We start from the raw sequence: 15,309 nt of genomic DNA, 5'->3' as shown, positions 1-15,309 counted from the left end.
TCAAAGAAACTCATTTCCATTCCTGGAGACAGTCTCAAGATGCACCCAGCCCTACCTCTCAGTTGCTGGAGTAAACCTGATGAACACAGGCAAGGAAAACTTTTACTCACAGACCACACACAGTAGGTTCACTAAAGTATCACAAAGGTCCCTGCCCAGAACCTTACAGGCTCATACCCGGCCGTGCTAGCCTGCTCTCATCTTCTAAATCTTAAATACAAACTCTATAAAAATTATGTTTTACAGTCCATTCTTTTAAAACTTTCTTAAAAAGATGTTCATGAAACTCTATTTTGAAATATAAACTACAATAGTAGTAGTTACAATTCGGTTTTCCATTTTGAATTTTGAAATGCTTTCTTCGTGTTCTTGGCATTTTTCGTGAAAATAAACATGATGGTGTGTTTCAGGAGATAATTTATATGAAAACAAAAAACAAAACAAAAAAACCCACACTGAATGTCAGCTTCGACCTAATTTAAATTGTTTACACATTCATGGAAAAACCTAGTCGTTAACCTTGGTGAGGGTTCGAGAGTGCCCTCTACAAGATACACAGACTTCTCCCAATTGTTAGGAGTCTCTGCACGATTCCTCCCCTGGGTCACTCCGGCCGGTGGCGACAGGACTGAGGGGGACCCCCAGGAAGGAGGGGGGGGAGGACCGAAAGGGACAGACCGAGGCAAGAAGGGGACAGAAGGGGACAGAGGACCGGGCGGCCAGGACTGAGGGAGGCAGGACAGAGGGGGACTAAGAACACAGTGGCCAGGACTCAAGTGGACAGGACAGAGGACGACAGAGGGACGGGAGAGAGGGGACAGGGCATCCCCACGGATGGAAGGGGACTGGTCAGAGAGGGACTGAGGAGGAGAGGGCGGTCGGGACTGAGGGGTACAGAGGACAACAGGGATCGGGGCTGTCCCGGGGACGGGAACCGGGAAGCGCCGGGGACGAGACGGCCCGGAGGAGAGGGACAAGGCGGGGCGGCCGCCTGCCGGGTGCTTTGCGGGAAGCGGGTCTCGCGCGGTAGCGGGGCCAGGGCGACGGGGACAGGAGCGGGCGGCACACGCAGCCCCGGTTCCCCGGACCCAGCGCTCGGCCGCGCTCCTCGCAGCACCGACTCCTTCGGCGCGTGGCCGCCTGCGCCTTATATACCCTGCTAAAAATAGCCTGCGAGGCCGACTTCCAATCAGAGCGGGCAGAGTTCGAATTGGACCAATGGAGAGGGCCGTGATGGAGAGGCTCGGTCACGCCAGGCGGGGCCGCGGTGTGTTGCCGGCCGCGATTGGCCGGAGCTGACGTCATCGGCGCGCGGCCCCAGGGCCGGGCGCGGCGCGATTGGGCAGCGCGCAGGGAGGGCGCGCGGCGAGTCACGTGGGGGGAGGGGGAGTGGGGGGAGCTGGGCGGGGGCGGAGGGGAGGCCGGCGGCGGAGCTTTGAATAGGGAAGTTTTGCAGGGCTTACGCTGGCAGTCAGTCCGCTGTTTGCAAATATTGTGTGGGCTCCGCGCGCGGCGGGCTGCGGAGGGTCTGGACCGGGCGTCTGATCGCCGGGCCCGGGAGTTTGCATGAAACTTTCACCTGCGCTCGCGGGGACAGTTTCGGCTCCGACGCCAGACCGCGTAGCGCCCTGTCCTCCCGGCCGCGGGGACTGTCTTTTCCAGCCCGACATGGATGTGCTCCCCATGTGCAGCATCTTTCAGGAGCTCCAGATCGTACACGAGACGGGCTACTTCTCGGCCCTGCCGTCCCTGGAGGAGTACTGGCAACAGGTAAATGGGGATTTCACGTGCCCGGGGCGCGGAGGAGCGAGTGCGTGGAGACGCAGTCAGGATGGGGTGTGCTTGGAGGTGTCTCTGGTGACGCTGACGAGCATTGTCTGGGTTATTGTTAAGAATTAAAAATAATGGGTCTTAAAATGCCCTCTGCTGCCTCCCGGGCGAGGGCACCCCCAGAGGGCCTGGGCAGCGCGGAGGGTAGTTGTCACTGTCCCTGCACTGTCGTTGCCCTTCCCGAGCTTCTGAACTGCTTCCACCCGAGGGGAGACCCACACTCCTCGGCCTGATCCCGGCCCGAGCCCTTGGCACAAGTTTGGTGCTTGCACCAGGTCCAAACTCCACAGCTGGATCTTGTCATAGGAACGAACTTGCGTGGACTGCCAAGGGATTTTTTTTTTTTTTTTTTTTTTTTTTTAGGGATTTTGTTTTTGTTTTGCTTTTTTGCTGTTTGTACATAACAGTTTTTTTTTAAACCTAAAATGTTGCCAGCTCTTTTCTGCTCTAGGTCGTTTCTAATTTGTTTTCCCTCTTTGGAATTTTTAACATTTGCCTTGTTTTTCTTACCTAATTCTGTGTTGACCAGGATAAAAAACACACACACACAAACCCAAAAAACAGAACTGTTTGCACAACATGACTTGTCAGTCATATGACAGTGAGTCTGTCCTAATTGCTTCAAGTCTTAGTTCGGGAGGAAGAACCCTGGTTTCCGACATTTTAGTGGCACTGGAATTTTTGGCATTGGAAATTTAAGAAACTCAATGTCTTCCCATTCTAATTAGTAGGATTGCCGAGAGACTCCGACACTTGTCCTGTTGTCTTTAAAAATATAGAAGGAGGGTTCGGTGTTGTCTCTCTGCCCTGCTGTGCCGTTTGCTTTTTGTCACAAAGTGAATTACCAGATCACATATATTCTGTGGGTTTCAAAGCTTAGAAAGCTTTTAAGAAGGATGAAATGCAGTGCTGCAGCCTTCTCATGCCTGCTTAATTGTTCTCGATCCTCTCTTGCCTTCCTCTCCCCTCCCCCTTCTTCCTCCTCAAAGAAGCTGCGCCCTCAGACGTGATTGAAATTGATCTAAGTAGTTTCCTTCGGGCATTTGGGATTTGGGCAACTAGCCAGACTTGGCTCCTGGTCGCCTTCAGAGGCTTTTAAACTCTCCGAGAGCTTCGCTCAGGTCCCTGCTGCTCATCAGCATAATGGAGATTTTTAAATTAGCCAGGGTATTAAAGTTTAACAAGATCTCAATAAATGTGCTTTCATTTTTCTTTGGAACATCAATAAAATATGTCACCGCCTCTCTTCAGAACACTTGAGTACGCATTGTAACTCAGATGTCTAATTTTAGGGGGAAAGAGAAAACCATGGTTTCCACCCCTTTCCTTGCTCATGCCCGCTGTGTGAGGATCTGAGGAGGGGACTGATGTGCATGTGTTATTATAGAACGCACATTGCTAAGTTAGCACCAACCCTTTGAGGAGGCTGTGCTCAGGACCTAAGTGCCCTGAAAATGATTTGCTGAAAAGAGCAGTTTGGTATAGGCATTTAAACCTGTAGAATTGCCAGTAGTATAGACAACCTTATAAGGACATGTAGGCAGCTGATCCTAGTGAAAATCAGGGCAGACATAATTTAATCCTAAAATGTTTCCTACCATTTTTCTTTTCCAGTGGCTAGAAAGTTTGAAATGGTGGGGAGAGGGGATGCTGATCTCGGCAGTTGTAGCTTCTTGAAAGGTTGGTTGCGGGGCTGGGGAGGGGCACTTTGTCTATGATACACTGCATGTATATTTTTGAACCGGGTCCTTATTTGGCTGCTGGACAGAATTTCAAAAGGAAGTCTCCTTTGGCATTGCGTGAAAGAAATAGGAGTGATGACTCATACAGTTGTACTCTTGGCCAGTAGATAAAGTTCTTGTTCATTGTGGGACTCCCAGCAGGGCCATGGAGTAATTTCCCCCTTGCATCCTCCACAATAGCAGATGGCCATTCTGGAAGTATTCCTCCACTCCTGTTGTTGAAGCTGCTTGTTTTTCTCTGACCACTGTAGAAGTAATTAAAGTTTTGTGGCACGCACGGCCCTGCACTTGGAAATGGCATTCCTTGAAAACATACTAGGTCTCAGCTACACAGGAAATGGATGTTTTTCTCTGCAGCTCCGTTGAAGTTCTCAATACAGACAGCTAGCTGCTGTCTGCTCTGAGTGTGGCCCTGTGTTACCAGCTGTGTCTCCAAGAGGGAACACTCTGTGTGCCGTGCAGTCTTTCCGTCCTGTGTGTGGACGCGTGTGGTGTGGGAAGGGCGGATGGCTGGGGCTTTCCTTAGTACACATGGTTCTTGACAATGTCAGATAATCTTGTTAAACCTGTTGGGGTGGGGGAGTGGAATGTCTGTGAGGCTGGTTCTCTTGTGTACTGGAAACTCATTAGAAATGTCAACACTGGTAACTATGACAACAACAACAAAAACTGACTTAGTGATCATCGCTCATTGTGGCACTATGTCCAATACTGAGGAAGCCCAGAGAGGTTTTGCCCACTGCTTTTTCTAATGAATTCTTACCCTTTCCTAGAACCAGGTGTCCTCTAACTTTCATAAGGACACAGATTCTTAATTATGAGAGGTTTTGCACCCTTAGCGGTAGTGGCACTGTAACAGTTTATCTGTCCTTTGTTCCTGCATGTTTTTGGAAATGTGCTTTTGGTTCCATTTTCGGCAGTAGTCACAATCACGTGCCCTCTCGGTTCATTTTGCACAGACCTGCCTAGAGTTGGAACGTTACCTCCAGAGCGAACCCTGCTATGTTTCAGCCTCAGAGATCAAATTTGACAGCCAGGAAGATCTGTGGACCAAAATCATTCTGGCTCGGGAGAAAAAGGAGGAATCTGAACTGAAGATTTCTTCTAGTCCCCCAGAGGATACGCCGATCAGTCCAAGCTTTAGTTACAACATAGAGACCAACAGCCTAAACTCAGACGTCAGCAGCGAATCTTCTGACAGCTCAGAGGAGCTTTCACCCACTGCCAAGTTTACCTCTGACCCCATTGGCGAAGTTTTGGTCAATTCGGGAAATTTGAGTTCCTCCGTCACCTCCACACCTCCTTCTTCTCCAGAACTGAGTAGGGATCCTTCTCAACTGTGGGGGGGTGTGTCCAGTGAGCTGCCCTCGCCAGGAAAGGTGCGCAACGGGACTTCAGGGAAGCCCGGGGACAAGGGCAGTGGTGACGCCTCCCCAGACGGCAGGAGAAGGGTGCACCGGTGCCACTTCAATGGCTGCAGGAAAGTTTACACCAAAAGCTCCCACTTGAAAGCACATCAGCGCACGCACACAGGTCAGTCCCTTCATGGGCCAGGGAGGTCTCGGCCGCTGGCAGGTGTCACTGAATCCCACCAGCCCTGGAAGGGAGCCGGGGCACCACAGAGTGAGGTCAGAGCAGACCAGTCCTCACCTCCTAAATTCTCTCCACCAAAGAATTGGGGCTTTGGGGAGTTCAGAGTAGAATCTTAGAGACTGGACATTCGAGTTGGACGAATGGGTAGCACTCTCAGATTAAACAAACAAGATGCTAGATCACATTTTCCATTGACAGCCAAACCTCCACCCACTTCAGCAATCTGGTTGGTCAAGGCCCCATGTGCCTGTCCCCCAGTGTCCGTGTGTCACATTCTGTTGAGCTGCCCCTTAGTTTCTGAAATGAAAGGGTCCAGACAGGGTTGCAGCGTTGGAGTGTGCTAGTGCTAACAGTGAGGGTGTGAGACCTCAGCAGGACCCATGTGCAGCAGTATTGATCAATGGGTATTTATGGAGAGTTCTTCTGTGTATTCTGATACCGTTTAAAATGGCAACAACGACTTCTTAATGAAATGCCATAAATTAGATAAAAATTCCATCTAAAAGTACCATGACAGTCTTTAGGTTAACTGGTAAAGAATCACAGAAAATTTAGAGTTGGGAAGGATCTTTGAGATCACAATGTGCAAACTCTTACCAGTTTGAGAGGAAATTGCTGAGAGATCAAGTCAGGGTCCTGAAAGGACTTGATGACAGCTGAGATCAGGAGCCAGGTTTCCTGGGAACCAGCCCCATGTCTGTCCCAACAGCACACTCTAGGATTGGCCTTGGAAATTTTTTATATTCTCAGGTAGCACTTCTATTAATTTATATGTATAATTTGACCAAGGAATGAATTCCACTTGGTCATTTGGATGTCATTTAGAAAGTGATTAGAAAGTGATTTGAAGACCTTGGGAAGGGGTTTCCCAGAAACGCATGACTTCAGTTGTGCAGAAATGTGGCAGGTTTCAGAGGAAACTGCAAAGACTCATTCCACAGGGATGTGAGTAAGAAACAAAACAGTGCTGAAGAGAAACAGTTTCCATGGAGAAAGCAATAAAACTCTGCCCTCGACATGGCTGCAGGTCCAGCAGGCTGACACCTCACCCTGCAAGTATTCCACCAGTCTGAGTAATTGTCATTGTTACACGTTAACTTTGATTGCAGTAGCATGGGCCTTGCCAAACCTGGGTCCCTGGGACAATAATTGGAGGCCTGAGGCTATTTCCGGAAGGAGCTTGGGCTTGTTTCCTTGCAATGGCCAGGCACTGTCCCTAACCAAAGCATCTTATGAACTCCTGAAGCCCCTGGGACCTGGGACTTGCGTCCTGCCAGTGCTTGTGTTGACTCTCGGCATGTCAGTGAAGTCATGTGTGTCTGTCATGTGCTTTCTTCCCAGGAGAAAAGCCTTACAGATGCTCATGGGAAGGGTGTGAGTGGCGTTTTGCAAGAAGTGATGAGTTAACCAGACACTTCCGAAAGCACACCGGTGCCAAGCCTTTTAAATGCGCTCACTGTGACAGGTACGTGCATGAGGGCTGCTCTGCCAAAGAGACATGGGCTGTGGGATGCCGTGACCAGAACAGGTGTCCTGCGGACTTTTGAAGGAAGGCAGACGGTGACATGCCATTGGCTGACGTTTCTTTTAAGCCTAGGAGCTTTTAGAAAGTCTCTAATATGTTCATTGTCCATGTTAGGAAGAAGTGTACCAGGTGTACATGAGAATAGGGTGATTTCATTGATACTTGTTGAAGATTGGCCTTTAATAGTTTTCAGATATGAAGATTAAAAATGAGGTCAGTTTAAATTCTGCAAAGAAATAACTAGCTGCTGATTGGAGACGTCCTTCATTTACACTTTCCTGCCCCTGAAAGCCTTGGCAGTGACTCTGAGGAGAGCCCTGCCTCTGCCCCCAGAGTGATCAGGCCAGGCTATACAGGGGAGTGAGATGCTGGTCCGTAACACAGCAAGGGTGGAAACCTAACTTCTCCGCTTCCGGTTTGCCCTTGCAGGTGCTTCTCCAGGTCCGACCACCTGGCCCTGCACATGAAGAGGCACCTCTGAGGGGGCAGAGAAGTGAATCCTGTAGGCTAAAAGGCTTCCAGGCTGAGAGATGGCCATGGAAGGAGGGATGCGTGTTCCAGCCAAAGCATGCCATTTGCACCCCACCCAGTTGCCTCCAGGACCTCTCCTCGGAAGGTCTTTCGAGGGCTACACAGTCATGTAAGGAGCGGCATTGCACCGTGGTGCGTGGTGTCTGGGTGACCCTGGAGTTGCCACTGGTCCTCACCTTCTGAGTGGCTCCTGAGCCTTTGCCGTGAGCATGCGCACTGAGAATGTTAATGGTTGGGTTGACTGTATGTTGAGGATCTATCACTGACTGTATGATGAGGTAAACTTTTTCTCCTTGTGGCAGCGAGACTGCAAGAGACAGGAAAAAAGTAGTTTGAATGTTTTGTGTGTAAGGAGTATACCGTGAGATGAGACAACCACCAGTCATTTCCTGGGGGGTGTCTGCACCTTAGAAAAACAAAACAAAACAAAAAACAACAACAAAAAACAAAAAACAAAAAAAAGGAAAAACCTGGAGGGTGGGAGTGGGAACTCAGGACCCCAGAGCGGTGAGTGGTATGGGGAAGGGGAGCCTCTTTACCCCTTTCCTGTGTGAAAGGAACTTTTGGTGTCTGGTGCAGCTATTAAACGTGCAATGTGTCAAGTAGCTTGTTTTACTTGCTACAACAGAGCTCATTTGTAACCCATTGTATAAGCTGTGTATTTACAAATATAACACAATGATACTTTTCCTTATAATACAAAAAGTCATGCATGGTCTGGGAAACTGTATGCTTTTCCATTTTTAAATCAGGACTGCAATCTTGATTCCAGTTAATGAGCAGCTAAGATACAATTTGTCTAATACAGTAATCCCTAGCCACCTGGGCCTGGCAATACACAATATTTCCCCCATTCAGTTTCGTACCACTCCCTTCCAGAAAGATGTCGTGCAGCATAGGATTAGTTTTTAAATGATTCTGAATTTAAGTTAAGTTTTTGGAGGTTTTTGTGATGCCCTTTGAAGAAATTGGACATATACTGAGTCAAAAAGCTGGGGCTGGGAATTGCTGGTCTGATGTTACAGTAGACTGAGAACTAAAATTTTTCTCAGTTGGGTGGATAAAACCACTAAAGCTTAGAACTGTTTTCTCATGCAGCTATGTTTCTCTTATTTATGCCTTGAGGACTAATTTCTGGTTTTCTAGCTGTTAATGCACTGTTGACCTTCATAATGGTGCCTTATGCAAGTGACCCCTTTTGTGGGGGTCTCACACAGGGGTATGGGTGATGCATGCTTTATTAAGGCTCTTTTTTCACCTGGCATTGTACTGTATCAATGTATAATACAGAAAAAAAAAAACCTCTTTTAGGTCCTCCTTCACAAAGACAAATAGATGAAAACTCCCTTAACTTGTCAGTATTTGTTCAATATTTTAGACAACTTGACTATCAGTGTTAAAATGGAAAACACATGATAATCGAAAGATCTGACCAATTCTGCCACCGTGAACTGTCACATAGATCTTGCACAACAAGTGTATAGACCACACACCGGCTGTATTTAATATGTAACATTTCCCACACATTAATGATACAGAGTATGAAACAATGTTAGTGTATTTGCTTAAAAGGCACAAGTTTCATGTACCTGTCTAGCTATCTGTTGGTAATACAGAAGGTATACTACTTTTTTTAAAAAGTTGGCAGGATTCTTGTGTATGTATATTTGTGTGTACAGTATGTGTATGTGTGTATATATATATTATATATATAGATAATATATAAATATTTTTTTTAAGGAGAAACTAGAATGTTTTGCTAGAAAAGTCCACAGCCTGTGAAGAAATATTTCAAAATGGCCATAAAGGAGGTAAAATGAAAGCTATAATCTAACTTTTATAGAGGCTTTATCTTTAATTTAATGATTTGCTAAAGACTTTCTTGGCATTGAATCTATTCCACACTGCTGACTTTGCTTGTTGCTATTGGCAATTCTGGAATAGGGTCCCTTTGGCCATTCAGAAGTGGCGTGAACAGAATACTGGAGCGCTAGTCAGACTCAGACACACTAAGGTTTTTATTTTGAATGTCAGCCTTATTAGAAGATCTAACCTAAGCTAATCACAGGGATTCTTTTTAGAACACTTTTTATGCAAATGAAGCTATTTTTTCCAGCATGTAGATTTTCCAAGTTTTTCCAAGGAGTAATTTCCCCAAATTGGCATACCACAGCATGGACAGCTGATATTTCATCCCGCTGTGGGTTCGTGGGTGTGGATCTTTTCTTTATATATATATATATACACACACATATATACATATACATGTGAGTCTGGCTGGGCTGGTATTTTGTTTGATCTTCCTGGAGATGAGCGATGATTAAAGCTCACGTAACTGGTTTTTTTAATCTGGGCTGATGAACACATTTACCTAAAGAACTCATTTCAATTTGCTTAGGGGGAAAATGCACTTTTCTTTTGGCAATTCGAAATCCAAGCACTTGATTTGCTGGGTTTTGGAAAACTCCTTTTTTGGCCCTGCTGTGTGCTTAGCCATAACAATTCCATTAAGCAAGAAGGTAAACAAAAGACCAAAAAAAAAGAAAGAAAGAAAAACTTGCACTGGCTTGTCTCACTTATGAAAAACACCACTGGAGTTGTTTGGCTGGGCGGGGCTGGGGCCATACATGTCAATGCCTGTAATTTTCATAATGAGCAGGTACATAAAGAAGTACATTCTGTTCAGGTGATAACTGAGCCTCAATCAAGCAGAAACTTTTTGCTTGAAATTTAAAAAAAAAAGAAAAATTTCTATTAGTGAAATTTCTTTTTCTTTTCTTTCTTTTTTTTGTTTTTGGAAGCACCCTGTTATCTAAAGAATCTTTGTAAGATTTTTGTAAAATTTTGTTTTACAAGATTTTATTTGAAATTGTTTTTTGCAAGATTGTTATATTTCTGTATGAATGTATTTTTTATTGGAATAACATAAAAGAATTCTTATCAGCATCTTGAGTCTGGTTGTTTTTGGGGGGCTGATGAAACAACTTCCCACTGGATGAATCACCCTGGCTCTTCCCCCGGGGAAATCTCCGTTGTGCAGCCCTGCAGGCCATTTGTTTTAGTCCCTTCCTCTCAACTGTCCACAGCCTGTAGTGAGGAGACTGACATTGCTGTCCCTAAATTGCATTGAGTACTCTTCTCTTAAGACCGACAAAAACAAGCATTGGTTTTTGGGGGCTTTGCAGCACAGTAAGAAAACACTTGCTGGGTTTTATCCTCCTGTCACTCATGCCAGGAGAATATATGGCAGAGGCATGAATATGTCCCTTTCCCTTCCCCCAAGCTCCAGCAGCCCCGTTCCAGTTCCAGTTACGCAGTTATGCAGAGTTGGGCCTGCCTTCCCTGACTCCATCTGGCTGCCCACCTGGCTGAGCTGTGTCTGGGAGGGTGAAGGTGACAGAGGAAAGACACCAGGCCAGAAAGCCATTCCCCTGGCCTTCTTGAACCCACTCTTCCTTACCCGCAGGCTTCTCTGCTTCAACCCATAAAGTAGGGCAGAAAGTAAAAGATTGCATCATCTCCAGATGATTTTATATCTCTTTAAAAGGGCAAGGGGATGCAGAGTTTGTTTGCAAATAGGAAGATTTTGTCTTTTAGAATGTTTTTAGTGGGTAGCTCTAGATGTCAGTCTCAGTTTTATTTCACTGTGTGGATCAGTGATAACTGATCCATCTGTTTTCAGATTATATTAAGCCAATCAATAGTGATTGGGTACAATCAATGTGTGTTTTCATCAGTTTGATGGTAAGGGTGTTCTCTATTCCAGGTGACTCACATATTCACTGCTTTCTTTCCAGTATACCTTCACTTTGCTAAATGTGTGGAGTTTATGCAAGGTGCTTTTAATTTTGTAATGGGGAAGGGAAGGTTTCAATGCATGCCCAGATTAGGAACTTTTAAGTATTTTACTTTCCGTAACTATGGTAAAAATATCAGCAGTTTGGAAGGAGTTGTGGTAGGCAGGGTGCACAGAGCAGATGACAGTTTTGCCAGTGCTCATGGGTGTGTTATGTTCTGGAACACATGTCAGGATGACTAATAGTTGGATTGCCTTGACTGTACAGTCTAAATAAAGTCTTGATAATGCATTCTCAGCTACTATTAAGACTTGACCACTTTGTCATGCAAAGACTGTGCCAAACAGCCAAGTTATGTTCAAATAAGGCTCTTAGGAGAACCATCATGGAAGGAATCAGCTGCAAACCTAGGATATTCATAGAAGTAAAACAATTTCACTCTGCTTAACAAATTTTTTGAAACCTAGCTAAAAGAAAGGAACTATTCTAGCTCTAACAAGCTGTGTGCTTTGGGGCAATTTGCTGAGCTATACTGGGCCTCAGTTTGCTTATTACTAAAGTAGTTTGGGATAGGTCACATGTAGTTAGCATTTTCTATAGCACTACAATTCTGTGGTCTGTGAGTATAGGGTGGACTTCAAATTACACGTTCAGCATCTTCAGAGTGCTCAGCTCAGATCTAGGGAGCTTTCTTTTATGCTACAGGAGAAAGTATTGTTGCGGAAAATTGCTCTCAGAATGTAACACATCATTCTCAGACTGTATTGCCCCTTTAATTATAATTAATTTCTTCAGGCATTTGGTGCTTTATAGTGTACCATTTTATTTATTTTGAAAAAAAATATTTTCAAAAAGTGCTATTGTAGCCATAAATGGATCCAAAGTCCTCCAAGTTTCCCTATCTCACTAATTCCATTTCAAATCCAAGTTGACCTATATGCTCAAAGGATAATGGAAGCAATGGAGAAAAATTTCTCACTTTTATATTTTAATTGCTACAGAGAAAGAACACTGCTTTTATACATAACTCCTTTCTTATATTTTAACGTTATGCTTCCATGAACTATTTTAACAACACTCCTCCCCAGAGTGAATTATTCCCCTTGAAAAATGTGATGATGATGATGATGATACTTACTACCTACTTCTTATCCCTTAACTAGGAAGTGGGTAGACAATACATTTCACATGTATATCATTCCCATAGTAGTGCTTCAAACAGTAGGTGTTATATCCACTTCACAGATGAGGAAACTGAGGCTTCAAGAGGTTACACCACTTTCCCAAGGTGACTCAGCTTACAGCAGGCTCAATGTCCCCATCCAGGTTTCTTGGATGCCAAAAACCATGTTTTTAATCACCACAGTACACGGCTTTCTGTCTTGCCCAAACTCTCATGAGAGACTTCTGCTCAATCTGTAGGATTCACCCTAAAATAACATTACATTTGTGAAATGGAAACAGAGCTTTCTCACAATCCAGAAGCACTAATGCTGTGCTGTAATCCTTGAGGAAACAAAAGTAACCAGTTTGAATTGCTTTCAAGATATGAGACAGATGGCACGTATTTATTTTTAATGTTTAAGAAGATAGAGAAAGCAATTGGGGATGTGACATTCTACATTAATTGGCAGGAATCACCTAATGTACATAGTTAAGATACAAAGAGAGGAAAATTAGGTCCATGCATCACACAAATGAGGCAATACAACAAAGTGTATTTAACTAGATTTATTTTATAACAAGGTCTTTCTGTTTCACTCTGAGTAATTTTAATGAGAATTTTCTAAATGACTGTGAATGAGAAGAGACAAAGAGGAGAACAAATCTGGGTCCCACATGTCCTGTTAGGAGCCACCCTGTACTGAACTGTCACTGTGGAATCTTCAATAAAAGGCAGATCAACAGGATGCCCATAGTCAATATGAGCCCCTCCAAACCCCAGGTGCTGCACCTCGCATTTAGCTCCCTTTGCATAATCTGTGCAAAAAATAAATCACAGGATCTCTGGAACTTTTCCTTTAATTACAAGCCCCCAAATCAAATCTGCCATAAGCAATTAACTTTTTTTAAAAACTCAAATGCTTACATGATAGAGAACTGTACACCATGTTATATGTGACCATTTTCCTAAGACCTGTCCTTTGTCAATGACCAAGGTCATTGATGGGTGACTTGCACGTATCAACCAAGCATAGCTCTGTTTCCTGTGATTTCTTAAGTTTTACATTACCACGTTTCACTGTGGTTGTGCAGGGCTTGCTTCCAGATGTGCAACATAGGTCATGACATGCACTGACATTGTCAATTAACTCACTTGGAATCCAGGCGGTACTCCCCAAGTATCTATTTTCCTGTTTGTGTTGTTGAGGAGATGAGAAAGTAGGACAGGCAAGATGGCAGTGAAACGTGGTGTTCCAAATCTGCTCGTTCCAATGGGAATTTGAAAAAACCCTTCACTATCACCCTCACTTTCCATGTACAATTTACTATCCTCTGCAAAATAGGTGATTTATTTGTAAGCTCAAAAGCTAGAGCAAGCTGGCTCACCATGAGACGTGTGTGTGTGGGTATGGTTTCCCATTTTAAAAATCTAATTCCTTGTGGTAAAATTGCCTTTGGACAAAACTCAAATACATAAAACATTTAGTGAACATAATTTAAAGTGAGTGTTAGTGTTAGCTACGGATTAGAAACACTGAACTATAACGATGCAAGTGTAAATACCGATCTTCCTCATGCCTTGTTATAAGATAGAGACGAGGAGACCGGAGCTACTGGAGGATTTGTAGGGTAAGAGGTCACTAGAAAGCCCCCTGTTTCTGACGTTGCTCTCAGCAATACCCCTTAGATCTGAGGAGAGGTTCACTAAGAAATGTGAATGGAGTTTTGCTGCAATAAGTAGAAGTGCTTGTGGATGGTCCCCACAGATCTTCAGGCTTCTGGGCTTCTCCGGTGTGTAACACAGCAACCTCCTCAAGGCTAAGGTCAGGCCAGAGGAGGGGACCATGTGAACAGGGCCAGTCACACCGTCACCTCACCAGACAGGTTTATGGGGTTTGAGAGGGGAAGCTTGCCCACAGCTTCTGGATCCCCATTAATGTTTCACCATTAATCAATCATGACCCAGCCACCGACCTTCCTGTACTTAGGCAACCAGGGAAGTCACCTTTTAAGGATGCGTGTATTTTCATGACCAGTTGGGTTGGCAGCTGAAATCAGACGTGTACAAAAATGTGGGGAAATTGTGACCAAGCAGCCTGTAGCTCTTTCTTCAAGCTGTGAATTTCCCTGGAAACTTTCAACAGTCACAGAACCTATAGTTACTGTTTTTAAGGGTTTCTAAGAGTTATATTTGTAAAGGGTGGGTATTTACCCTATTATGTTCTAGGCGATCAATGGTGTGTCTTTCCACATGGAAGGTCCAGATAAAGACTTCACTAATTCCTGGCTTTGTGATTGTTGCTTCAACCCTTTGAGCTGTGTTTTTCTCATCTCTAAAATGGGAGTAGTGGGAAATCTCTCAGGATTGTTGGAGAAGTAGAGATGAAGTACCTACAGGACTTAGTGCATGGCCTAGACTATGACAAATAACCAATAGTTGATAATTACTATTATGGTGTGGTACATAGTTATTTCTTAATCAGGAAAACAATTCTCATTCTTCCTATAGAATTTATTTAAAAATGGATTTTTCCCTTAAAATTAGCATTAGGAAAATGTACTCGTGTTTAGTTTGCATGACATAATTTTTCAGTAAATTCAGTGAAGGACAAGCATAAAATATTATGCTGTATCTTTAGAATCTGTAAAGGACTTTCCTCTTGCAATGCTCACTGTGCTACTGAAATCTCGCAGGAAGGAAGTTCTGCAAGTCTTTGAGGAAGACGCTTTCCTGTCAAAGCCGTGAACATACCAACCAATGGCAGAATTGAATTGACCAACACATTCAATGAGTTGAATTTACTGTGGTTTTGACAAAGGACAAAGGACCCAGAAGTCCCAATTGTTCCTACAGTCCTCATGAGTGGCTATAAATTCTGAAACTGGCCCAATTCTTCTGAGTCAGGAGGATTCTGCTTAAGTCACCACCACACAGATGTCTTATCATGGTCCTCTGAAATTATTGCATTATTTATTGCATATTTTTAGCTAAATGAATTAAGTGCATGAAATACCCCATATATCACAAAGTATCAGTCTGTGCACTACAAACCAATTTAATGTGGCACAGGTTCTGTGCAATTACGATCATACTTGCATTCAGATGTACTTGGTTTGTTTTCTTTAT

At 44.4% G+C, this 15,309-nt stretch overlaps 1 protein-coding gene across 1 annotated transcript; it reads left to right on the top strand.

Moving 5' to 3' along the window:
- The first annotated feature begins 1,442 nt into the window (after nt 1–1,442).
- KLF6 (KLF transcription factor 6) lies at nt 1,443–10,130 on the top strand. The gene is made up of 4 exons (XM_063099657.1): nt 1,443–1,770; nt 4,532–5,105; nt 6,507–6,630; nt 7,120–10,130. The coding sequence occupies exons 1-4, from the start codon at nt 1,567–1,569 to the stop codon at nt 7,169–7,171; spliced, it is 954 nt and encodes a 317-aa protein (XP_062955727.1). The 5' UTR covers nt 1,443–1,566; the 3' UTR covers nt 7,172–10,130.
- Nucleotides 10,131–15,309: the final 5,179 nt, after the last annotated feature.

This window comes from Cynocephalus volans, chromosome 6 (assembly GCF_027409185.1).
Source record: "Cynocephalus volans isolate mCynVol1 chromosome 6, mCynVol1.pri, whole genome shotgun sequence".
Classification (NCBI taxonomy): Eukaryota; Metazoa; Chordata; class Mammalia; order Dermoptera; family Cynocephalidae; genus Cynocephalus; species Cynocephalus volans.
This window is presented reverse-complemented; position numbering and strand designations above follow the sequence as displayed.